At 45.4% G+C, this 27,442-nt stretch overlaps 1 protein-coding gene across 1 annotated transcript; it reads right to left on the bottom strand.

Moving 5' to 3' along the window:
- Nucleotides 1–1,034: 1,034 nt before the first annotated feature.
- Nucleotides 1,035–27,372, bottom strand: arhgap22b (Rho GTPase activating protein 22b). Its single transcript, XM_070926869.1, has 10 exons — nucleotides 27,330–27,372; nucleotides 20,500–20,699; nucleotides 16,097–16,184; nucleotides 6,966–7,094; nucleotides 3,528–3,735; nucleotides 3,305–3,437; nucleotides 3,133–3,206; nucleotides 2,929–3,050; nucleotides 1,636–2,683; nucleotides 1,035–1,257 (listed from the first exon to the last, which is right to left on the bottom strand). Exons 1-10 carry the CDS (start codon nucleotides 27,370–27,372, stop codon nucleotides 1,035–1,037), a joined length of 2,268 nt encoding a protein of 755 aa, XP_070782970.1.
- Nucleotides 27,373–27,442: the final 70 nt, after the last annotated feature.

The raw sequence follows: 27,442 nt of genomic DNA, 5'->3' as shown, positions 1-27,442 counted from the left end.
ACAGTTAAAGGGTTAGTTTGACATTTTGAGGGAAATATTTTGATTCGCTTTCTTGCTGAGTTATGTAACATATTACATATGAAGCTACAGCAAGCAGTCGGTTAGCCTAGCTTAACATGAAAATAGAAAACAGTGAAAAATCTATATAGAGTATAAAGAGCCAGTTAGCTTAGCTTAGCATAAAGACGAGAACTCCCATAAAACCACAGCTTGTAGTTTTTACACTTTGTTTGTTGTAAGAATTAAACAAACAAGATATAACATGTTAATCCTTTTATTTTAACTTTGGACAGCGCTAGGCTAGCTCTTTCCCCCTGTTTTCTGTCTCTATGTTAAGCTAGGGTAACCGGCTGTAGCTTCATATCCTACAGATATGAGAGTAGTATCAAACTTACTCGTGTAACTCTTGGCAAGAAAGCAAATAAGTGTATTATCCCAAAACTGTCTCTTAAAGATAAATATCAGATAACGGTAAATAGCTGTTTGCATTCAACATTAACGTCTCTAACGAGTCTTGCAGTTTCAGCAAGAAATCCATTCACGTAATGTCCTTATAAAGTAGTGGTTGAAGAAGTCAGTGCTCTCCAGTATAGAGAATGTCAGAGAAATTACATCATGTTCCACCGGTCACATACAGGCACCTGAACTGTTAAAATTCTGCCTTCACAAGACAAACCCTGGACTCATCAAGGAGTGTAATTGCAAGTCTTGACGTTACATTTCAAGCATGCGTAAGAAAGTCAAAACCGCTCGGTGCTCAGCGGAGATGATTCTGACCAGGACCACACAGTCAGTCCCGATTTGATGTTTGCGTCCTTCAGAATTTCCTCTGTCAACTCCATATTTCAGTTCCCTCTGAGTTTGCCCTGAATGTACACAAATAAGGCCGGTTCCTTTATTTTCTTGTTTCATTCTTCTTTTGAAGGAACGCATTGATGCGCCGAGGAGGACGCGAGCCCTTGAACGACACCCAAGCCCTCGAAATATGAACCCTGACAGTTTTGGACACAGACAGATCGATTGGCTTTGCCGTATCAAATGTCACTAGTCCTTGCACCCAGGGCCAGATCTCCCAGTGTGGAGAAGAAATCCTCCATCTCCTTCTCCAGAAGCCGGTTGCGGTTCTCTGCATCCTCCCGCGCCCGCTCCGAGTTTCGGAGTTTGATCTCCAGCATGCGTTGCTTCTTCCTTTCCTGCTCCATCTCTTGTTCCAAACGCTCCATCTGTGCACACAGAGCAGCACTGGACTCCTCCAGTCTGAGGGGAGGCAGCACAGCACAGACAGGAAGCAAAGGTCATTGACATTCACCTTTAAAGGTATTAGGACAAAACTTAAAGCTGCATTAGACACGTTTTATTATATATCCCTGGTTTTGAGATATCTGAAGAGAAATTATTTTGGATTACTTGGAACTGTTTACATTGAGGTTCGTACATGATCTAGAGCCAGAGGTGGATCTACAAACCTGTGTGTTAAAACCTGTAACATAAAGCCTTCATTACAAAATGGGCGTGTGGAGTTTGAAATATGTGGGCATTTAACAAAAATGTGCTTGAGTTGCACTGTGGGAAATGTAGGAGCCAGTGTTTTTGGTGCTTGACCCCACCTTGAGCAGTTTAGGAACCCGGACTTACTTTTGGATCCTGGACTCGTATGCAGTCTTCTGTTTCCTCAACTCGTCCTTCAGTCCTTCCACCAGACTGCTGAGTGTTACATTTGTCCCATCTCCATCCTCGGACATGATTATGGACGGCACCCCGGCTGCTACGGCCATGTTTCCATTCTCGCTGCAGGCTGCGCTGCTGCTGCACAGCTCCATGGCCTCGCAACTGTCCTGCTCAGAGCTCGGGTCTGTCGTCATCCCTCCGTCCCTACCTCTGTCAATCTCCCTCTGGCTCTCCATCCACTCCCCTTTTTCCCCACTTTCACCCCCTACTCCGCAGTTCTGGCTCGCTGAGGGCTCACTTCCCGAGTCAGGGACGGAGATTTCGCAGGAGGATGTGGACCAAGGTGTGCTGGCCACACTTGGAACGCTCCCCATGCTAGAGGAAGAGGTGACGTTGTCGTAGGTGGACAGTCTCTGCGAGGAGCCGGTGGAGTCGCGATCGCGGGCAGACCGCTCGCCTGACGACGTGCGCCGGTGTCCCCTCAAGGACGACAAACCATTCATGAGCCAGTTACCTCCACCTCCACCTCCACTTCCACCTCCACCTCCTCCCCCACCAGAAGATACACTCGTGACATCAGCCACGGAGCTGCCGCTGCTGCTTTGCTTGGCTTGCGGCTGGGAACGAGGCGCTGAGGAGCTTTTGAAAGTGTATTTCCAGGAAGGAATGGCCTTGGCTTGTTTACTTGGGCTGACCACTGTCTCTCCTTTCCCCGATGGAGACCCCAGTTTTGGTCCAGGGTTCAGGTTAGGGGTCTGGGTGGGAGTGACGGCAGCACACAGTTTGGCATCCAGAGATGAGGCGCTGCTGTGCAGTTCTTGGTCGGGGTTGGAGACCGGGCAGCTCTGGAGGTCTTCCTCTGAGATCCAGGCTCCCAGGCTGCGATGCTGGAGCTGATGCCCCTGGACAGGGAGCTCTGTTTGGGGTACGGTGAGTCCCTCCTGGTCCCTCCCTGAGTACAAACGGTTGTGTTCCCTAATGAGGATTGTCATCAAGTGCTGGACCAGAGAGGTGCCTATGGATCACAGTCAGACAGGATATCAGGGGAAGTATTTCAGTTTTTATCCAGCACATACAAAGTTAAATATATGTATATATATGTATATATATATATATATATATATATATATATATGCTAATACTACAAGGTGTAATGTGATTGTGTGCATTGTGGTGTGGAATTTTTAATAGACTTTCCAGTTAGTTTGCAGTGATTTTTACCATGAATTCAGTCACTACTTCAGTGAGCATCGTGCGTACCTTCCATGATAGTGACTGGGTCCTCCATCTTGGGTCGAAGGATATTTGGTCCAAATACTGTGGCCAGGTTCTGGACACTCATCTTGTTCTCAATACAGTGGGACTGGACCTCATCAAGGAATCTAAGGAGAGATTACCAAGTCAAAAACTAAAGCAGAAACAGACATGGTCCTTGAAAACTGATGACATTTGTTCCTTACTTACTTGCATATGTACGTGAGGAGATTGTAGTTAGGTAGAGGTAGAGTGCTAACTTGATTTCCGAGCTCCTGGACCCCCTGATAAAAGACGGATTGAACAATTGTTAGACAGACACACACACACATACATACATACATGAACACACACACACACACACTGGGTATACTGCACATACCTCCTCCTCATCTTTGGCCAAAAGCTGTGCACAGGTTAGAAAGTCTTCATATTTGGAGAAGGGAATGACCGGTTCAGGCAGCTCTCGCAGGTACAACTTTAACAATGATGCCACCGTGTGGACGTCTGTGTTACTGCAAGAGAGTGCAGAAAAAGAAAAAGTCTACAGGATGCTCCATCGTTTCATTCTCAGAAAGCTTCAAACAACACTCCCCTCTGTCCACCTGTCAAAAAGAGGCTTGTCTCCACAGTCGAAGGCCTCCTGCAGCTCTTTGACCAGGTTGGCCTGTCCTGGCATCCGAAAGAGACCCTCCTCGTCCAAACCCCTCTCCCTGATGAAGTCCACGCATTGCTCCACCAGCAGGGGGGCCAGCCGGGGGCCAAACTTCTTCTCATACTGCACTGTGTCCTCCAAACGCTGGCCAAATATCCCTGGGGACAGATGGAGGAAACATACTTGCTTGTTACTTACTTACCATCAGATTATTCATTCATTCAGCCACTGGGTTGTTATGAAGTTTGGAACAAATACAGGTGTTTTAAGATTATAGTTTTAGACATATTGTCTATGTACAAAATGTATATCTAAACATCACTAGCATCACCATTAGATTTTGTACATATATATAAATATATAGTTGTAAGAATCTCTAACCCCTTGGTGGGTGAGGAGCTTATTATACCATGAGAGTCCCCATACTTATATTCCTTGTATTTGCCCAAAATTTGCCTGTTGGTCCAAAAAACTGTCCAATCAGGCAGCGGCTACAAACGGAAAGAAAGGGAAAGTATAAATATGTAAACAGCAGTGATGGAAGAAGTACTCAGATCCTAAAAGTCCTGAATTCAAAATGTTACTTCAGTAAAGGCACAGAACTATTAGCAGCAAAATGTACTTATCCAAAGTAAAAGTACTCATTATGCAATGCCGTATTATTAAAGAGTATTATGTTGTTCGGTTTTTCTCAGTAACAAATACATGTAAGAGCACTTTAATAGTAGTTCCTCAATGTGGGGCCAGTTTGAGATACTTTGTATAATACTAGATTAGTAGTATAGTATAGTGCATCATATGATTTTTTTTTAATGTCAAAAGTAACTTGTTACTATAGGTGTCAAATACATGTAATGGAGTAAAAAGTACAATATTTCCCTCTGAAATGTACTGCAATAGAATAAAGTATAGAGAGTTGTACTTCAGTACATACTTACACTCCACCACTGGTTAAACAGTATATCAAAGACCCCCCCCCCCCTCCATAATTCTTGTCATCTTTAAAAGAACTGATGGAGGCTTAATGATTGAACGGGCTTGATTGGCTAATGAACCGCTGTTACCTGCTGATTGGCTGCAGCAGTCCCAGCTGGCCGACAGCTCGCAGTAATCCAAGTAATTCGCCGAGCAGGCGTTGCACAGCAGAGAGAAGGGGCGCTTCTCATACACCCCGAACCCACATTTCACCAAGTTCGTCCATTCCGGTTCAGGCATTTGACTCCACTGGTGGACTAGTCCGGCACTCACAGACTCGCGGACTCGCGGACAGAGCTGCTGCTGCAGTCGCAGAAAACGACGGAGGAGCCCAGACGAACGGCTGCAGACAGGGTTGGGGGGGGGGGCGGGGGGGGTCAGCGTGCTGTGACCGCCGTGCTGCTGTTAACGAACGGTCTACAAGTTGGCGACAGATCTATTCTGGACCGAGAACCGCGAGACAGACCCCCCCCCCCCCCCCCCCCCCACTTACCCCCGTGAATCTGAGAGGGAGGCTGGACATATGAGGCAGCATTAACCGAGCGGATAACAGATTACCACCATCTTTTATGAATGTTGCTGATTATGATGCCCCCCTCCCCCCAAGAGAAACTGTATTACATCTGTGAACAGGGGTGTATCTACAAGGTATGTTTAAGGGGGCCCCACACAGCCTTGCCCCCCCCCCCCCAAATGCACAGAAATTATCATTAACTCACCACAATTTATTTGCAGTTTTTTACATTTTAATTAAACCCTGTTTCAAAGCCAGAACAGTGTGAAAGGACACTTTACAGTATTTAAAAAATTAAAGCTGCATTAACCATAATTTTGGCCCCCAGGGGGCAAAAAAGAAGCCAACATACACACAGCCCTGACAAAATGTTGCTGTATAAAGTATATGTCTATATAGTTGCTACATGTGCCTCTCATGTAGGCATATTGTTTGACCCTTACCTTTTGTATGGCACAAGACAAATATAAATGTGTAAAATAATAAAAAACTGACATAAATATAAAAAAATATAACTGATATTAAAACATGTTCATTTTCGTCGATGCCATTTCTGGCTACTGTCTTTGTTTGGATCAGGAAGGAGAGCCGCAATTTGGGAAACGGGTTAAAAATCTTTTTTTTTCTTTTTTTTTTTTTAATCCAAATGCTTAGTCTTTGAGAATTTAGGAAATGCCTTTGTGTTTGTGTGTTGTTAAACAACCTTTTTGGTTTTGAAAGATTGCGGGTATTTCTTTTCTGGAAATTGGAGAATGTGATGGGAATGCAAGAGAGGGACAAAGTAGGGATAGACTAACCACCACAGTAAATGTGCCGTAACACCAAAACAGTAACTTTGTTAAAAACTGCTAATTTCAAGAAAAAAATACCAAATAGTTTTAGTTTACACCTTCTCAAATAAAAGGATTTTCTTTCTGTTTTATGTGATTGTCGGACAATAACGATGAAATGCTAACCATCAAGTTTAAAATGAGACCAGTGATGTCATACACTGTATCATTGGTGTGTTACTCTACATTCACCCCCCCCCCCCCCCCCCGATTAATATACCGCTCCCTTGTAACCCAACACCGTGCTGTTCAGCTGCTCCTTATGTCCCAGTTCCCACCCAGACAGGCCTGGTTATATTTCTGGCCTCCCGTCAAGTACACTAGTTAGACAGCCAGACCAAAGCAGACAGGGTGAGAATTAACCACAGGCTCATGGCTGCATGGAGACGACAAATAGACTTTTTTTTAGGAGTAAAAGAAACTCATCTTGACTGGGTTGAAGTTCACAGGCTAAACAGCATCCAGTGCATTAGTTCTCTGCTGATCCTTGTGGTTTATTACTCGCCGCAGTGAGAAACCCAATAGAAGCACCCTGTCCACTACTTTTGAATGTAAACTGGTATAGATTGACGCCAAACTCTGATCACATTTCCCCAGTCAGGTATGGTAGCTGGACACCAGGAATCCAGACGCCAGGGTGAGAATTAACTGCAGGCTAAAGAAACGAGACACAGTAGGGGCAGGTGATACTTTTCATGGCTCAAGTTTGTAAGTCACGCAGTATAATATAGACACACCAGAGAGGTGGACTGTAGTCTTTTCCAATTTCACCAGCAAATTCTTGTTTCAAGATCTCTGGAGCCTACAAGGTAGAAAGGAAGTGAGGACTTCCTGGTTTATGGCCTCGGTCCTTTCAATGATTATTGGCAAAGACATTTGAATAAAATGTTATTAGAACTGCTGGTTGTTGTCTTTTCAACCACAGTGACGAACAGGATCTGAACAAGCAAAGTTCTGTCATTTCCGTCGCTGGACTCTCTCTTGTTTTGTTAGCGTTCAAACAGCCTTGAATTTTATCCGTCTGTGTTTTTAAAAGTGATCATGTTTCGGTTCAAAGGTTTGGCTTTACCTCCTCCAAACGGCGCCCAGATGACCCGCCGTATGGCCTTGACCCAGTCGTCCATGTCTGTCTGGGAGTTTGCCATGAGCAGGAAGGATTCATGGCTGATCGGTGCCCGGTCCTTCTCTCCTGTTCCACCTGTAGGGACAAATGAGGGGGAAGAAGGAGGCCAAGAGCAGGGGTGAGTACACCAGAGATTACAAACATTTATTTTTTCTTTGAAGTACCGGCATTTATCATAGAACAAACCCAGTAGTATGTTGATTAGTAGATATATATATATATATATATATATATATATTGTAGTTTTTCCATACATCATGTCTCAGCTGCCTGAACCGCTTCCCAAATTCCCTAATTTGTACTATGGACTATACAGTAAGCTTCAGTGTCAGAGACCTAAATTGTTTGCATTTCTCTCAGGCTTTCGCCTTATTGGACAGGCACCCTGAGGCAGGTTCCCACTGTGGCAGTTTGGGTTTCAGCCAGCACGCAGATACTGAACTAGGCACATCCAGGCGGGGTGATCACGGACCCTGAGCCAGCAGGTATTTTTCACAAAAAGACAGCAGAAAAATAGCAGCAAAACACACCATAAAAAGGCAGTGCAAGTTTGCAGATGTGTTTTTTTGTTTTGTTTTTTTTGCTGGCAAGAGCTCGAGCTGTGTGTTGTTAATCCGTGCATGTGTTTTAAATGCAGTTTGCTGCTTCGCTTCATATTGGCAAACGCGTTGTCGTGAGTAAGGACAGTCAAAACTGCGTGATTTTGTGAATCTTGTATAGAGGTCAAACAGGTGAAGCAGCCCCAACACGCTCAATATATGAATGAATTCACAAATTGATGCCTGAATTTGGGACAACAATGTTGTTGAACTAACGTGGGGGGAAAAAAAAGCTTTTAATGTATTAATTAAAACAAATGCCCTCCCAATTAGTTGTGTCTGGGGTTAACACCAGATTAAAACTAATGTGCTATAAAGGTTTCTCACCACTAGATGGCACAATTGTCCCGTTATGCATTTGGCACCAGTTCACATTTCATTTAAGGCCTTTAGCTGCATTTGGCAGCGTTCAGTGAGTGCAGAAGTAGAATGAGCCTCATTTTCTACATTTTCTTTGACCTCATGAACACCAGCCAGGTATGCAGGTCTCACAGCTGCCTGCAAAATACTTGAATTGAACTAGAATTGTAAGGCATTATGAGTGACGTCAGGTTGAAATAAGACTGCTGGGCATCGTTGCTTTTTCTTTTACAACAGCAAAATAGTGTGAAACGTGACTGCTACATAATAAAAAAAAAAACACATTAACACCGTAGACAACAACTTTGCGTATATACTGTTTTCTTCTGCTGCACATTTAAATAATCTGGAGAATATGTCATCTGTTTCCCGTTTGCCTGAGCCATTAGTGTCGGATGGGGCTGTTGCCACAGTCACAGTCACTGATGTCACAGTCATTTAGCTGTGAGAAGGGAATCCAAATATAAACAGTGGCGCCATAAAGCTAAGTGCCATTGTCAGCCAGCTTTGCAAACTCGCACTGTCATGATGAACAACACACCGTGGTCTTGTCCTCAGATGTGCTCCAGTGTCTCGGAAAGAGTTAACTGAGGCATTGGGCATGATTTCATATTTTGCCCTCATTAATGCATACGTACGGGGTGTGTACCAATATGTGCAATACAATCTAAACGAGTGCTTCAGTTTGAGAGCAAGGGGCCAATTAAAAGTGCGATTCAAAATATAGAGAGGAGACATTAAGGAGCCCTGCCACGTCAACTACTGCCTCTTCAATGAATCACGCCCTGATAAGACACACACACACATAAATCAATCACAACACAGCCGACAGATTGACCAAAACTGTTGGAACGTCCGAGCCTCGGTGGATGAGGAGTACAAAGATCCCGTTTGCAGCCAATTAAGATAACACCGACTGCAGGCTTCACAGAGAGTTTTCCTCTCAACGTCTCGGAGATCCGTTTGATTTCCGAGTGGCGATCATCAGACGGAGGCTGACATTTGAGCCTGCGAGACAGTTGAATGTTTGCAGCATGTGCGCGGAAAGCTCGGGCCCTCTTGAGCGTCTGGCATTTAAGAACCCGAAGCTGTAAGTCTTCAGAATTCTTAAATGTCAGACTGCTCACAGACGCCGTTGAATGGGAGACGAGGACAGGAAAGAGGACAGGTCGCTTTGCGCAGTGCTGAAATCTTTTCTGGTGTCGCGGTGTGGGCTTCTTAAACTGTCAGTGAGGAGAGAGAGATGGTCGGCGCGGGGTCATTTTCACCTCCACTTCTTCCTGTTTTCAAGTAGCTGATTTGAATGCCAACATTTTGACTGGCTGTCTCTTACAGTTGGCATCGAGAGAATCTAACTTCCGTATGGTGACGTATTTCTGCGTGAGGCAGGATAGGCAGGCTGTACATACAGTTGAAGACTGATTGATAGCTGGATGTCACGATGTTAATGGCTGGTTGGTTCAAGCTGCTTGTAAAGCCCATATTTTGTTTTACAGGACAAATGGACACATACATTTATAAATCAGGCCTCAGCTGTTGCCTCTCCACAGCAACCTGCGAGTATAGGAATAGTTTAGCATAGTTGGAAAGAATGCTTATTTGCTTTCTTGCCACATGAAGACTGGAAGCAGTGGGGGACAGCTAACCTAGCATGGCCCGGCCAAGAAATAGTCCAGTAAAACCCCCGTAAAACCACCGAAACTGGTCGTTATATCACTACTTTTTGAGCGAAACATACCAATGAAATAACCTGTAACTGGTCTGGTAGGTTTTTACCTTTGGAGGGGCCAAGCTAGCTGCTTCCCCTCGTTTTCCAGTCCTTATGCTAAGATAAGCTCATTTTCTCTCAGAATATTTCCTGAAATGCCAAACAATTCCTTTAAATTTGATCTTCAAGCACTTGCTGAAGTCACGTAGAGACAGTTGTTTTTTCGTTGTTTTTTTTAGTCACACTTTAGCATTTAGCAGCTCAATGAAAGCTATGAGAGGGCTATGAACGCTTAGCAACCATAAAGTGTCTCTAACCACTCTTCTAGCCCAGCAAAGGCCATGCAGTTCATACAGTGTTTGGTGTGTGTTGTCCCTCGGGCAATGTCCTCTATTAATAATGTGACTGATGATTGGCCGCTATGAATCGGTTGGGGATTAACTTTATACGACCTCTGCGCTGCTTATTATTGGTATTATGCATGAGAGAGAGCGAGGCAGACGTTCGGCTCAGCATGTTGAACCCTCCATTCAGGACTGTCGGATGCACACACCGTCCTGTCTAATGATCAGTTCACAAGAATCAGTAACACTTAAATGCTCAAGCTCACAAGTCACTGAGTCATGTACTGTGCAAGAAACAATAAGAAAGGACACGAAGTCATGAAAAATACCTGGGATAGGAAATTCAAAATACACATACAACATTGGCCAGACTAAAGGTACACCTGGGTGACCTCCCAGTGAGTGCGGGAATCCCAGACCAAAGGCACATCCGATCTAAAAATGTTTTTCATCCAGCATGCACTGCTGTGGACACAACAAGCTCCCGTAGTACAGCCGACACTGAACCAGAGTCACGCTGGCAAGAAAAGCAGTTATTAGCTGCTTAAAACCCATTCTGAGTATACCTCCTGCCTTGTTAATTAGATACCAAGGTCAAAGCAAAAGGGTGGAGGAGGAGATGCAATACATCTTTACAAAAAAAAAGAAAAAAGAAGAAACCTTAACCTAAAAAAGTTGTTAGACAGGAATTATACAACCAAATACTTTTCTTTATGTCGGGATACAATTCGTCCTCTTCCAGAAGTAGGTGGGTCACAAGCAAAAGTCATTTTGCAGTAAAACTCTGCTGTCTATCTGCTGATCCATGGAGAATTTGAAAATAAATGATCCTCCAAAGGTAGATTTTGTTTAAATGTGTAGTAATCACAATATCTGATGTCCCTATCTTGCAAATTAAGCATTAGCTAATGGGCAGGAACAACAAACCTTTTTAATACGAGGTTCTTCTAAACATACTGAATATCTGAGCTTCCATCTGTCTCAAAGCTACTCGGGCACTCCACTACGCTAGTTAAAAATCTCCAGCATCTCTTTCCCGTTACCTTGGAGATGTTGTTTCTTCAGTCTGTCCGGCTTGCAGCAGACCGGCCCCATGTCTGAGCGAGCGGCGCGGGCCGGAGCTGGGACTGGCTCTGGCCTAAAGCTGCGGCATGGAGCGGCTCCTCCGCCGCCACCAAGTCCGCTTGGACGCAGATCAGTACGCAGGTAGCACCGGCGGCCAGGACCTGCCAGTGAGGCATGCTCGGTGCCAGCGCACAACAAAAAACCCGTCAAGCGAGTCCCACTTCTTGCCCTTCACTCATTTCATTCTGTCCATTCATTCACTCTTTTCTTCCTGTTCCTTTCAGTCGGCAGTGCGGGCAGCAGGTCTGTTCCCTCAGCCCCCCTGGGGAGAAGCAAATCCCTGAGGAGGAGTGTAACAAGGCTCTCTCTCTCTCTCTCTCTCTCTCTGAGTGTGTGTGTGCAGTAGCAGGGAGATGGGCTGTCCTCCAGTCTTTGCCAAACAAACTTGTATACACACACACAGCGAGAAAACAGACAATGCCAATCAATCCCTGAGATACAGGCTGTCCAGACTTTGGATTCCTCCTTAAGTCAGGCTTATTGCAGGATCATACTCAACTGTAAGGCCGTAATATTCTGTGCAAAATCTGTTTTGCCACTTTCTGCCACTGACTGCTATCACACAAAAGTGATTCAACCTGCCAACAGTTTGTAAAAACTTTTCCATTTGCTGTTTTAAATACATTTGAAGAGGTAAAATCCTGCAGTTCACAGGAAGTGTGTCGCTCCATCTGTTTCTTGAAAATGGCACTTAAACTATCAGCATAAAGCCGACGTGCGCTTTAATAAAACTACATGCATACAGCTCTGTAGCTTCATCCAAACTGATTAACAAGCGCAGGCGTAACTTTCTACAGTTGTAACTGAACAGACAAAGAAATACTGTACGCTCCACCGATGAGTATTTTATCAATCCAAGGTTCAAGAAAAGCTGCGACGGTCCTGCCTTCTCTGTTGGATTGACGGGTAATCTCGGGAGAGTTGCCCCAGCAATGATCGCTTAGCAACAAGGATGGAGACTAAACTAAACACAGAACAGCTATCTCACATAATATGACCATAAATATGTACATATTATTCAATATGTACATATGTGATTTTTGGTTTGGCTCTTCACTAGCATCCTCAGTGAATACATTATACAATGTACATAACATCCTTGGAATTTTCTGTATTTACAGTACTGTATGTTTATTATCCCACTAACCCATATTTAGAGTGCAAGGTTGGTGCCTATGGGTGGTTAAAGCATGACTGTCAGTGTTTGTGTATACACTGCAGAAGAGAGAAGGGATGTTGTTTTTATTTTATTTTATGAATCTTGGTCATAAAAACTCCCCATTTCGACTACACTGTCACATCACTCTCACTCTTCCCGCCGACGCGTAATCCTCAGGTGAAAGTTCACACCCACTTGTGTCCAGAGAGGCCTTTTGGTGAATGTGGGAGTCCCTAACCTGAGAGTCTAAAGGCGGGCTGAGGGAAATTGGTTACACCAAGAAATGCGTTGAACGTAATAATTCGACCGTTTGAGAAATACGTATAGTTGCTTTCTTGTTGAGCGTAAATATGAAGCTAGAGCTAGCCAACATGCTATTAGCTTAGTCTAGCACAAAGCAAATCTGTCCAAATCTGCCTGCCACCGCCACGAAATCCAACTTTTTTAACAAGTTACATCCTGTTTGTTTAATTCACTCACAAACTGAAATGTCAGCAGCTGCTGCTGCTAGCGGTTTCTCCCTGTTTCCAGTCTTTATGCTAAGCTAAGCTAATAAGCTTACAGACATGAGAGTGGTATCAATCTGCTCATCTAACTCTTGGCAAGACCTTAAAGTGTATCCCCCCCCGGAAAATGTCGAACCATGTCTTTTAACAGATGAACAAAAACAAAAAAATCACTCTCTCACTTTCTGACTTGCAATGCCTTTTGAAGGCCACAGAGGTCAGACAGTGAAGGGAACAGTAACCGTGCGGACGCTGATGTGGCCATGTGGTTGCGTCTTGGTAAAATGGCACCTGTAAGACGCAGAAAAATGTTTGTTTGCGCTTGCGTGGACGGGGTGCGAGTGTGTGGGCCGCGCCGGTCCTCGATAAATAATTAGCCGAAGCTGTCCCGTTTGCACAGGCACGAGTGTGTTTTGCGTGTGTGCCGTTTTCCAGATGGCTTAATTGCTTCACACTGCCACAACAGAGGGCTTTATAGACTCGAGTCAGCCGTTAAATACAAAGATTATTTAAAAATATTCAGTTATTTGCCCGTTTCCTTCATGCCTACGAGCTCAGTTCAGGCTCACAGCACGTGACTGTTGAATCGGCTTTGTTTGGGTGCACTGCTCGCTCCGTCTGGAGCACATACAGATAAAACAAAACATGGTGGGAGTCCAATTTTTAATTGCATGCATGCTTAGTGATTGCTGTTATTTCACTCAAATGCCAAGAGCAAATTACTTTTGCTTCCACTGAGCAACATTCAAGAAAGAACCGACTGTATTGTGTTAAATGTGTTGACGTGGGATAAGTCAGGCATGCAAACTAGTTAGGGGTGAAAAAGGGGAGAAGGATGCGCGAGCAGAGAAAAACAGGGGGGGTCCCGGAGATTTCTTTTTTGAAAAAAAAAAAAAAAAAAAAGCAACTAAATGCTCATTTCTGATGACTTTTAGCAGAAAGCAGAGGAACACTGGACTAAAATGAGTTTTAAGGACGACAGCTAACCAGATAAATGAACACTTTATTATTAGATTATTAGTGTTCATCTTACCCTGTTCTCCCCTGCAGTGTCACTAATACGAATGCATTAGAATAAACTCGAGGCAAAAGTTTCATTTAATTGCTGGTCTAGGATCAGTGTCATTACCCTAAATGTAATATTAATTATTAAACTCAAACCTTAACACTGACATTGGTTGGTGATAGCCATCTGCCTTGTTCATTTATCTGGTCTATCGTTTGCTGTTGTTGGCTAGTTGATGTAAAATCATACATCCATTTTTTCATCTCAATGTGAAGAACAACACAGGACAAATTGGGCCTTTGCCACCTCAGATGGTAACTTATTGATATGTGAAATCGCAACCGTCGCCTTGAGCAGGCAGGCCTCCACCTCAGACCTTACGTAGGCGACCTATTCTGGATGCCTGATAAATGTTGCCATGGAGATCTTTCTACTGGCCACGACCCTGAGCTTGCGCCCATAAGACGTTCGTACTGAATGATGATTTCATGTTTTTCCCAACACGTGAGTTTTTGGGGCGTTTTGCCTTTATCGTATAGTGACAGTCGAGAGAGACAGAGAGGGGGGGTGACATGCAGCAAAGGGGCCCGCTCTACCAGCTGAGCTACAGTCGCTTCTTATGTTTTAAGATGCTTTTCTTTCCCATGATGTCATGTCCTCAGTCTGCTTCTATAAGCATAGGCCTATATGTAAAGCCATTGATAAAGAAGTGCACTGTGTGTGTGTGTGTGTGTCAGGGTTTCAGCGTCTTTGGCTATCTGTCTTGTATCTACCTTTTCCAACAAGGCTGGGACGCCCCATATCTCTACAATAAACATGACCAATGGATTTACCCTGTGGCTGGACACACACACACACACACACACACTTGCGCGCGCACACAAAAACAAAGTCCATCAGTCAACGACATGACCCAGATGAACAGCCAAGGTCCCCGGGCCTCCTTTTTGAAGGACGAGGCTACTATTACAGTGGACAAAGGAGCGCTGAGAGCGAGAGAAACCCTGCAGCTTCATTTCTGGACTGGCCGGACCTCGAAGTGAGGGTTCATCAGTCTGCGATCAGCCTTAGTGTAGCCTTTTTCAGTGGCCTACAGTGAAGACTCACTGTAGTTAAAGGCATCAGTGTAAAAGGCTATCATCAGCGCTCATTGAGCTCAGTGATGATGACTGTTTTGCCAGAGCAAACAGTTTTTTTGTCTTTCTGCTGTCTCTCCGTAGCAAAAACGGGCTGCTGTTGTGACGCCATGACGGCTGCTTTCCTGTCCTCCGTGAAGCAACGCCTTTAACGCGAGTCTTAAAACCTTTAACGTCTGTTCATTTCATACAGCAGGAGTGGATAAGGCCTTCGTCGCTCTTAAGCCGATTACAGAGTGGAAGAGGAGCGGAGCCAACCAATCAAATTTACACCAGCAGAAGAGGAAACAGAAGACACCGTCAGCTCCTGGGTTGAAGAGGGGACGAACGGAACTCATACAGATTGATTTGGATCAAGCTGAAATACAATCAAAGCCCTGCCTCCTTCTCTTCGTCCTACCTGTCCTACCCCCCCCACCCCCCATGAATGCTTTCTTCTCTGGCTGTCCCACATGTTTATCCACCCTCCCCGACTTGTCTCCTTGTCTCTGCAGGCCTGTCTGTAAAAACTCATCAGGGGGTTCTCACCCGTCTGCTATATTGACTGGCCATAAACAAAGCACACACAGAGACTCGAAGGCCTGTCGGGGGGTCGGGGGTGGGGGGGGGGCACTCTAAACACAAAGAGTCCACCGAGCAAACACTCGTGCCTCTGAGCTCAGCGGCCGGCTCGCAGTCTCATTGCAGGGCTGGACTGTGAGGTTAAAGCTGTACCATTTGTGTGATCTGTCGAATGGCAACCTGGACATCTACACACATACACTAACACACTTCAAAGGCACGTGGAAGTAAGCCGTCGCGTTGATTGAGCACAATCTTGGAAGGCCGATCGGCCGCAGGCAACAGCCGCCGTGTGGTTCCAACACCTGAAGCATGACGGCTCACTAACAGCCCTGAGACCTGCAGGCGCAGAGCAGCTCGCCATGATGGAGAGGACATTTTGTTTTCTTCTTCTTTTTTTTTTCTTTTTCTGTTATTGGAGCAAAAACCCTAATGTACCTGCCATGTCAGCAGCTCTGAGGTCAGGCCATGTGGGATAAGGAGCAACTAATCCTTGGCTAACAGTGCCCTCTGCTGTCTGGATGCAGGATAACAGCCGGAGAGTAAAAGTAATTCCGCTATTGGAGATCTCACCTGGCACGATCTCAAACAGGTGTCTCCCTGGCTCGTCCGGATTAGCCGTGAGCTCGTTGACCTGGCATCCCTGCAGAGGTATACAGCCCTGAAATAGAGAGAAAGAGAGGCATTCAAATACTGAATATTGGGCTCCAATTGCTTATACGTCACTGAGAGGATTTCCTACCACCCGGTGAGTTTATATGATCAACTTTGCATAAGTTTTAGACACAGTAATCTTTAATACTGTGTGGACCACAAATGCAGACCTGTAGTGTAATTAATAAAAAAGAATGACTTTTTTTTAGCCAGAAGCACCAACAATTAGCCTGCCTTCCCTCTGACTTAGTGTCCTTCCCTACATGTCTCTGGTGTCATGTTTCTTCTTCCTTTTCCTCCTTCCAGTCCTCCTCTCATCCTCGCTCCCTCCCCCCTTTCCTTCCGTTCTTCCGATCGCTCCACTCTTAACCCCTCTGAAATTTTAAGCAGCTACTCCTGTGATTGAACAGGGACCCACACAGATTATCAGAATACATTATCCCGATCAATACCCATTTAGCCCTGAGAACGGAGGCCGAGTGGGCTGTGAAGAGATGCCAGCGTCTGTGGGTCGGCTCCCCCGTTAATCTGCACACTGGCACCCTCCATCAAACGGGGAGAGGAGTCTGCCAAATCGCCTCGACCCGAGGGCCGGGCTGTCGCCAACATTAGTCGCCATGGCAACAAATGGAAGGGGCGGGAGCTGAGGATGGATGGAGAGCAGGGGCAGGGCAGGAAGAGCTCCCAAGGGTGCTATGTGCTCGGAATAACACGAGTAGCCGGCCGGGGGATGAATGAGTGAGAAGAGGAACACAAATCTCACAGTCAAGCAGTGTAAGACGGCACAGGCCGTCCTCTTCTAAGTCTTAGCTTGGCGGCAGAGTGACGTTGATCGACCGATATGAAACCCACATGTTAAACACAGCTTAACCTGGTCTGCATACATAAATGCCAATCGCCATCCTGGATCCAGAGCACATCACACACTGGCACCATGTGTGTAGGTCTTCTTGAACTGGGGCACATACACGCCTCAGACTCCTCTTGTTTAACACGATATGAAGCTCTAACCGTCAGACCCGAGCTCTAATACTTTTAAATGACACCCCCCCCACCCCCAATTGTCCATCGCCAGCTGTTCAATCCCACAGCACTTTATAATTGTACAAAGTCAATGTGCTTTGTAGATTCATTAATAAATCAAATGAAATAAAAAAAAAACCCCAAAATTTCCATCTGATGATTTGGTGTTGCCAACTATTAAAACAACCAGACAGAGACTATTTAGGACTCAGGATTTAGGATCACCTACTGTTCCCCTCAGCTCTACTGAGCGCTTGGGCCCACAACTTTACTGTTTTTGGTCCAGTCTCACCGTTTCCAGCCACAGCAGCAGTTGATGAAAAGCGAGCTTAAAAGGAGGGTAAATATTAAACCACACATCCAGAAACTCCAAATGAATGCCAATGTTGCTGTTTGCCAGAACTTCATGTGGTGTTAACATGTTGATGTTGTGTTTAAAGTTGGTTCTGCTGCCAGCGAGTGGACAAAACATGTATTTACTCTGCATTAGAGGATTTTTTATTTATTTATTCATTTTTTAGAACTTGACTGTTGTTTTTAGTGCCATTACATTGTTAACTTGTAGATCCTTGTTTGCTTAATTTGCCATTCAAAACAATGTGAGCTGCCATCTATTCAACAGCCACCCTTCAAAAGAACCTTTCCTTTATATTAGACACGTGCATGGTTCCACATCTGACTGCTGGAGTTGCCCTAGGTCCCCCACACCGCTTGAATGACAGATGGTCCCTACATCCAAATATCACATTGATAGCAATAAAGATGGAGGAGAAACCAGCTTCTCGTGTGTCGCCACTTTCAAAATGACATTTTTTATTTTTTTATCTTGGTTTGGGTGTAATGAATTGCAGCTGATGGCTGGTTTGGTATTCAGAGCACTGATGATCCCCTCCTCCACCGGCCGCCATGTGTTTGTCTTGGAGCAACAGAAATCTATTGTCCGATAACTGAAGCCCATTTGTTCTGTAGTGGATTTATCCCCACTTGATGAAAAGAAAAAAGAGAACCCGTATAGATCCTGCGTCAGTATTGCCTTCCCTTCGACCAATTATCACGTCTTTTCATGTTGGCAGGGGGGGATGGTCAGCAATTTGCCCTCCCTCCCCTAAACCCCCCCCCCCACTACCCACTACCACTCCCAGCCTCGAATTTCCAATCGATTAGATGAGAGGGAGAAAAAAAAGCCCAGAGTGACATTTTCTCACACATCTTGCTCTCTGAGGGGGAGGATGTGTGTGTGTGTGCGTGTGTGTGTGTGCGTGTGTGTGTGTGTGTGCGTGCACAAGTGTGCATTCTTATGTGTGCGTGCATTTAACCATTTGTGTGACTTGAACCCACTGGGAGTTGCCAATCAATGTAGGCTGGATGGGTATTGGCAAGCTCTGATTAAAGGCAGTCTGTCAAAGCCGTCAGTCGTTTGTTCCTCACAGGATGGAGACTGCGAGGAGGGGAACACGTCATTGTGCGTGGATAGTGTGTGTGTGTGTGTGTGTGTGTGTGTGTGTGTGTGTGTGTGCGTGTGCGCGCGCTGACAGGGACTGAGCGTCAGTGACAGCAGACGGCTGCCTGCCTACATTAAACGAACAGCAGTCACGCTGCGTGAAGACTGCAGAGATCAATACAAGTGTTTCACGATTTCAGCCAGGAATGTAAAGAGATGATTATTATGCTCTAAAGGCCATGCATGTGTGTGTGTGTGTGTGTGTGTCACAGGCTTGCCCCTGCTGTCTTCTGTTGTTGGATTACATCATCGCCTCATGTTGTAAACCCTGTCAGCTACGTTGACTGTCCATCCCAACATCATTTATATGACTCTGTGTGTGTGTGTGTGTGTGTGTGTGTGTGTGTGTGTGTGTGTGAGGTCAGTCCAGGCCAGTTACCGTACTGCATGACAACTCTGAAAATGAGAATCATAATGGGAAAGTGTGAGTCAGCACCTGGCCACAGAAGAAGTCCCCCATCAAAAGCAGTGATGGGATCGATTAAGGGTTTACTCCGTGAATATTTTTATGGTGGCGCAGTAATGGAGGAGGAAACCAGGCGTCACACGCGCTGCCCTGCTGTTTGTGCAAACACACTGAGTGCGGTGAGTCACCGTCACCACTGCGTGTTCTCATCGGTTGTCACGAATAAAAGCTTGTACAAGTAGCGCGTGCCGGTGGAGTTTAGTTATCAGTCAGTCAGGCTTATTTGTCACGTCGTGTCAGGCCGAGATGACGCGGCATTTTAAGAGTATCTCATGGCGTATTTCCGGGTGAAGCGGGGCAGGCGGGCGGGGCGTAACGTCGGGAGGAATTTGATTCGAACGCTGAAAAGTGGGCGTGTCATAACCAAAGTGCCGCGCTGTTAGCTAGCTAGCTAACTAATGAACGTTAGCTCTGTGCCGCTAAAAGCTGAATTGATTGACTGATGGGTGGTATGACTGATATTGTTGCTTGAAATCGGTCATATTGTTTTGTCATTGTTTTGGCATATATTGTTGGATAGGTGCACAATATGACCGGGGGATGTGATCTAAATAAAATCTATTTTTGTTTATTTTATGAGACGATATTTATAAGGCATTACATTATCTAAACATGAAGTCTCCTGCATATTATGAGAGCAACGGAGGACAAATGAAAACGTTACCGTCTCTGTTGCTGAGCCTAAAATACTGGGTTACAGAAACCAGCTAGCGTTTCTTAACAGATTTAAGATTTAGCATTGCAATTCCCAAAGAAAGAAAGAAAAAAAGGATGAAAATCGATATTGCCTTTTTTATTCCATGCATCCTCCTTCCTTGTCAAAGCCTACATTACCAACAATGCAACAGTAAAATCGCTTTACATGTGTATGGCAGATGTTGGTTTTTCTTCGTCCACGCATTCACGCACCAGGAGCAACGTGTGGCTCAGTGTCACGCTTGAGGGCACTTTGACCAGCCAGAGATCAAACCTGTGATTAATGGCCACCCTGCTCCGCCTCCCGAGCTACAGCCGCCGTTCTCACATTCTCCTCTGCAGGATGAAGAAGTCGTCAGTTATCTTCCACCTCAAACACACTCTTAACGAGCTAACGTCTCATCCGGATGAAAGTAAAGTGAAAATAAAGCGAGCTGACAGGAGCTGCACATTTTACACCTGCTGCTTACGCTGATGAGTCATATATTAAATATATTTTGCAGCCTCGCATTAACGTAAACATGCGTTTTTAGTGCAAAAAGTCCATCCGGCCTCCAGAGAGTGGGAGCTTTCGCTTAATTGTGCAAACGTAATCACGCCAGCCAAGGAACAGCGACTCGGCTCGGGTTGAGGTACCTGTGGTTTGGTTTCTTCCTCGTCTTTGTAGAAGAAGAGCTGGTCTGAGCGCAGCACGAACCAGCGGAGCTGCCAGTTCTTCATGATGCTGCGCTGCTTCTTCAGCCAGCCGGCCTTCAGCGCCCCTTCCTGGAGGCTGGGGGAGGCCGGCCGGCATGAGCCTCGCGACACCTCGCCCATCACCATGCTCTTGGACCTGGCTGCAAACACACACACACACACACACACACACACACACAAAGCATTATTATTATTCTGTGTGCACACAAAGCGGAAAGTGAGGGCTTGTGGGGGTTAAAGGGGATTGAATTGGTGGTTCTGCTTGATTTGCAGTATTCCCTCCATTTCTTTGGCTCATGTCTTTTCATTTTCTCTCTCATAGAGGCTTGTGTTGTCTTGTCTTGTCCCTCATTCTGTATGCTGTATGCACACACGCGCTCTGCCAGGCTCTTCAGTTGTGAACACACATGCAACCTTCTGCCCCAGGCTGCATCGCCTAGATGAAGGGAGGGGGGGGGGGGGCAGCAGGCCCAGATAATAAGAAAAAGCAGATAAAATACACGCACATACACACACACACACACACACACACACACATACACACATACACACATAGCCTCAGGTGACAGGGATCCCCGCCTTCCATTTCAGAGGTCCTTGGAAGAGACTTATTGTGTGTTGCCACTACCGAATAGAATAGCGGAGGCCTTTGAGCAGAGATAATGGGACCACATGGGACTGGCTGACTGAATCACTCTCAACAAAAACGTGTGTAACCTGAGCTCAGTCAAGGACGCGTCTAAAAGGGAGGGGGTGGCAGCTTTATAGCACAGGTTTGTCTCCACTGAGCTACTCACACTGTCCTTGCATGACATCAGCTGCGGAAAAGAAATAGATTTAAGAGACGTGACGCGTATCATTTTTGACGATATTTAATCATGATGTCACACCAGCTGAGACTTGCGCAGGACTTGTGTAAACGTAAAAAGACCATTGCTCTTCAGGTTCATTATATTTTCTATTACGACCCGCCGGGTGATAAATTATGTTACACACTTTTACATAAACTTTCAAAGTTTCAAGGACCGGGAGAGGCCACAGAGCTAAGACGAGGGCTATATTCTGGCCAGGCAAACAAGGCAATGCTATTTGATGATCATGTATAATTTATAGAGACCAACTGTGCACACATCCTCCCTGCTGGTGTACGTTTTGTGCCACACACACACACACACACACACACAGAAATGATCAACGTTCAGACGGCACAGAGGGAAGAAGGGGGGGGATGGATGGATGGATGGGGAGGGGGGGAAGAAAAATCAATGTTTATTCTTTTTTTTCCTCTTATTGCCTCATCTCTGTCTCTCTCCAGCGTACATACAGCTTAAAGGGCTGGCGTCATTCGTATTTGGCATCACAGCCTTTCCTGGCAGCCCGCGAAGCCTGTTGCTCCTCAGAGGAGGATCCGTTTGAATCGCGGATGGACTGATCGTTTCCAGGAAAAGGAGTAGATTTTTATTTTAATTTTTTTTTAAATTTCTTTTGGACTGTGCGTCCGAAAGTGGCGAGTTTCAAGTGAGAACCTGGTTTTTCATGAAATACATGGAAGAAAAATAATGTCATGCTACGATGTCATGTGTCGTTGTTTTTTTCATTCGTGGGGACCCAGTCTTGGACATTTGAAGGTTTTTATCTGAATTCAGTTAGCTACTCGCATCGGATATCAAAGGTCATTAAATATGGCAGCAATTGCAGAGGCAGCTTTAACGGACCTGCCACTCGGGGGCGTCTTGTCACATGTTTAAAACCTGAGCGACTTGGTTGGAGACTGGGTGCGAGTGAGTGTGATGTGCCTCATGAGCTCCAAACATCTGATGGACGTTGCAGGCGATGCTTTAATGGCCCTTCTTATTTTATCCAGCTCGTGTTAATTCCAGTCTTTCCCGGCTCTTGTACTCCCAGCCCTCCCTGCCCCCGCCTCCCTCCACCTCTCTCGCTTTGACGCGCTCTACTTCATCTCTCCCTCCTTACGTTCAGCACTGCTGGTCCTGTTGAATCAAAGCTCTGTTAATAGAGCACACACACACACACAAAAGAGGATCCTCGTTCTCACCGCGGGCTCCTCATTTAAGCCGTTTTTGTCAAATAAATGAGTTCTTGGATTAGAGGCACATTTTCGTTAGCTATTTCTGAAATATAATTATTTCCATTGTTGTTGAGGACAATTTCTAAGCATTGCAAAGCAGTCTTAATTGCTTTTTGCGATTGGGTAACGCTTTACGCTGGTTCTGTTTAGCCAACAGTGTGTATAAAGCGGCATTCAAAACAGCATCAAAGCTCAGCATGTTCAATTTTCATGAGGGACCTTTCACGTTGTTTTTGTCGTGCCTCCAGCCAACCCATACGGACCATATGAGCTGGGATCACGAGTATCACTAATCATACAATCACACACGATGCTCCGATGTGTGTTAAACCTTAGCTGATGCCCAGTCTCTTTAACGTTTTGAGCTTTTTTCACTCCAAAATGATGGTTTCAGTTAATTGTCAAGGTGCAATTCTTGGGTTTTGTAATGGCTTCCCAACTCCTGCATCTTTAAATGTGCTCCTTCATTCGTCTAGATATTGTTTAAATATTGCAATTGTGCGATCACCATCAAGATCTCAGTCCCACGCCCCCCCCCCCCCCCCCCCCCACCCCAGTGCAAGGACACCAACCAGGAGCAGATTCATTGGCAGTGTAAACACCATGGGCGCAGAGGTTCTCAGCGTGAATTGAACCTTAAAACTCTGACCACCGTTTCGCCGGCTGAAGGTGGCTCTCACCGTCCCTGTCCCCCTCCACCCCTCTGTTTTTCCTCACCATGTCCTGTCAAGTTTTTCCATCCTTCCTCACCCTGCCAGTGTTAGCATAAAAGAGCACCACTGTTTAACACATCAGCTGTCTGGATCACGGGAGTGGAACATACACTGGCCGATGATTCACGGCTGAGTCACAACAACTGATTTTTCTGTGTGTGTGTGTGTGTGTGTGTGTGTGTGTGCCATGCACGACTACCCACTGCGCCAATTTGGACCTTCTGCTCAGAGTGATTCAGACCTTCCTTGACTTGGGTGGAGCTGCTCTGTGGTCACTTCTACAACCACCAGCTACAATGCTGAAAAGAGGCTGTTTTACTGTAAAAGGGCACTTCATATCATCATAATCACTGCAATCCACTGAAACAGACAGCGTAATTGCGGCTCATTCATTCACAGCAGATAGTAGTTAGGGAGGGGCTGAGTCAAATAATAGGGGGCCCACCATCAAGCCTGACTCTGTGCGCAGATGTATGGTATGCCTACGTTTGTGTATCATGACGCACCCCACTGATCATTTATGTAAATTGGTCCGTGTGTCATGTTATTTCAGGGTCATGGATGAATAATTGTGGGTATGGCGCCGAATATCCAGGAATACCAGATGGACGTGGGGGCTAAGCAGACTGTATTCTGTAGACCATTTTATAAAACGCTGAATTGCTTAGGTACGATTTACAGCAAAAGGAAAAACAGGCTTTAATTGAGCTAACAGAGAAATACGCAAAAATCCCCCCCGCAGTGAAAATGGCAATGGAATGTGGATTCGCTCACGGAGGGGGGGGGGGGGTGAAGTAAAGATGGCTAGATGCTACCAAGGTTTTTTAAGTTCGGCTGCATTAAGCATGTTGTACATGCTGTACATTCAGACAATTTGCCCAAATGCAATATGGCCGCCGATGTTTAATCTCATTCCTTCTCCTAAATCACTTTGTCCATAGGAAGTTCATCCAAGCATGCAAGTAATGTTACAATGTGAACAAATCAAAACATAAGCGGGACAGTGCTACATTCTCACACACACACACACACACACACACACACACACACTCTCTAGGCCCCTGTGATGCCACTTAATGCAGTTTGCAGTTGTATGTATTTATCATCTGCAGGAAGTGGATGTATGGCCCTTATGCACACCGCATTAGCTTGGCAAGGAGGGTACTCCACAGTGGCTAGACAATACTACACTGATGGCTAAATCACAGGCACACACACACACACACACACATGCACGCAGGGATGTTGGAGGAATTCAGTTCCATTAATCTGGTTGTGCAGTGATTTATGGCTTGTGGAAAATGGCAAAGAGAGTTACAGGTGCATCAGTGCGTAACTTCCAGTTAGCCTATCACTGTTGATTAATGTGTTAACCATTATGTGTGTGTGTGTGCGTGTGTGTGTGTGTGTGTGTGTGTGTGCGTGCGTGGCAGCCTTCCCTGACAAGCTGGAGGCGTGGCCAATAATATACAGCCAGTACGTGAAAGCTGCAGTGGAGCAGCACTGATCTGCAGCGTCGGGTGTGCGCGCGTCTCTGCATTTCTGTGCATGTTGTCATCTCCCCATGCTCATTACCTGAGTGTGTCAGTGCGTGAATTTTTTATCCATGCAGCATGCTCTTGCTCACAGTATCTGGTCTATCTGGCGAGGGTGTTCGTTCATATGCCTCGGAAAGGCAGGATGTCAGGGTGTTGCTACATGGCAGGACTTTGATCATAAAAACCATGGTAACGCAGATCAAAAAGATGCAGCAAGAGAATGGAGCAGCTGATATGTGGGCAATTAAAGCTGCTACTAGATTTCTGGTGCCAGCCAAAGTAAAAATGCACCCAGAACCCTATTACAGCTTTAATGTAGCTTGGTTGTAGCACAGCAGATTTTTCTTGTATGGAGCAGATATCGTTGATGAATTGATTCCTAGTTAGAGAAATCTGCCTACTGGCATCCTAGATTGGGAGCAAATTGGGTTTTTACTCACACAAGCGTTTCCTGTCAAGAGTTGCTCTGGAGGGAAAACATAATCGCACTGGTTTCATTACACCTCAGGGGCAGATCCAAATAATCAGTTGGGAAAATAATGTTTGAGCAAATTTTTGGAAAACACGCTTATTTGCTTTCTTGGTTAGACGAGAAAGCTGATAGCACTCTCGTGTCCGTACGCCACACATGAAGCCAGAGCCAGCAGAAGATTGGTTCAGATTAGCACCAAGACAGCTAGCGTAGCTCTGGACAACAAATCGGATTAATTGTAAAAAGGTTTTTTTTGTACAGAATAAATGAACACGATACAGTGTGTTAATTAGGGTGCCCCCAGCATCCAGGCTTTATGCTAAGCTAAGCTAACCATCTCCGGGCTGTCAGACAATCTTCTCATCTAACTCTCGCCAAGAATAAGTTGTTTTCCCAAAATATTTAAAACTATTCTTTTAAGCGGAGCTCAGTGAATAAAGAGACAAGCGAGACATTGTGCAACCTAGTTAACTTACTGGACTACAAACTGAAAAAATAATGCAATTTAGCCATTTTAGACAGGTACTTTAGCTAGAAGACAAGCTAACCTTCCTAATTCTAACAAGTCATAGCTGATATATAGCATATCTAAGCTAGTTAGCTTGTCAACTGACCTTCTCGCATCATGAATGTCGCAGCCATGAATGATCAATACATTTTTTTTTTTTAAAAAGTCAATCACATTTATATTATTGATTCATATTTTGAGTGTCCTCTTTGACATTCTGGTTTGCCGGTCAGAGAGAGTTCTCTGGTGAGTGTTGTGCCCCTCTCTTGACCCGCTTTAACCTCAGCCGAGTCTGCGCCACACCACCACATCTGTCACATACCCGTTTATTCATGGGCTTCGTGCAACAAATGTGATGCCGTCAGCAGCCAAGCACGAATTCGCGGAAGATATGCGGAGAATGCCTCTCACGCAGCGTCACAAGAGTCGCTTTAATCTCTTCAGCCGTTGAATTTTGCTTGTTTTTTTTCCCTTATGTTTTTTGCGTATTTGGGCCCCCCTGTAAATGCACATGCATCCCCCTTCCACACTTAATGCTGCTTGCACTAAACCATCGAGCTCATTAAGGTTACTTGACGCGGCCTAAACGTGATGTAATCAATTAGGTGCTAATTTACAAAATGTACACAGTGAATCACCCTCTCCTCATCGAGCCAGTCAGATCTGTCCTGCCGTCTTAATATATGCAAACACAGATTTAATCCACTTTTCTGCCAATTTCATGCCAGCTCCAGCGGAGGATTTGCACATCACTCTCCCGTTATTGGAAGCTATTCATTTCATCTTAATCATATCCAGCTGTATAATTGCAGTCATGGAGATTATTGCCAAGGAAGGAAGGACACACACACTGGCACACATGGACATATTAATACGTCCATCCATGCAGGCACACACACACTCACACGTACTGTACATGTACACACACACACACACACACACACAACAGCAGCAGCAGCAGCAGCTGACGGCAGCCTGATAGTGCTGAGCGTAGCAGTGATGAAACTAGAGATGCCGCTCGCTCCTCTGAACAGAATTCACACTGGCAGCCTCGGCCAGCTGTAGTAAAATGCTAATGTACGCGGGAGCTTCCCTGCGTGGGCAGACCAGCCGCTCCATTCAGTAATGTAGTGACTGCAGTGGGAAAATAGATGGAGTGGATAAAAAGTGTTTCTGCAGACGTATTCTCCTGTAAAATCAGAATTATAGGAGAAAAGGCACTTTTTAAAATATATATATATATATATATATATATATTTGTAAAGTGGAGTGCAGATGAAGGTCCAGATGAAGCCATCACTAACACACCCCCTGATGCGATGAACTCCCATCATAGTCCCTGTCAGATATGACATGATGTGTCACTACTTAATTGTGGATGAATGAGCAGCTAACGCAGCCGGCAGGTACTGTGGATGTGAAGGCAGAGCGAAAAAACGCAGCGTCCTACCTCTCCTGGTCTGTCTGATCTTTGGGCTCAGCATGGCTGTCATCGCTCGTCCACACGCTCTCCTCTCGGCATGTTCATGTACATCCAAGCACCCCACCCCTGCCTCTCCCTCT

This window comes from Enoplosus armatus, chromosome 20 (genome assembly GCF_043641665.1).
Source record: "Enoplosus armatus isolate fEnoArm2 chromosome 20, fEnoArm2.hap1, whole genome shotgun sequence".
In the NCBI taxonomy this organism is placed as follows: domain Eukaryota; kingdom Metazoa; phylum Chordata; class Actinopteri; order Centrarchiformes; family Enoplosidae; genus Enoplosus; species Enoplosus armatus.
Note: the sequence above shows the minus strand (reverse complement) of the source record. Positions and strands in the feature narration are given on the sequence as shown.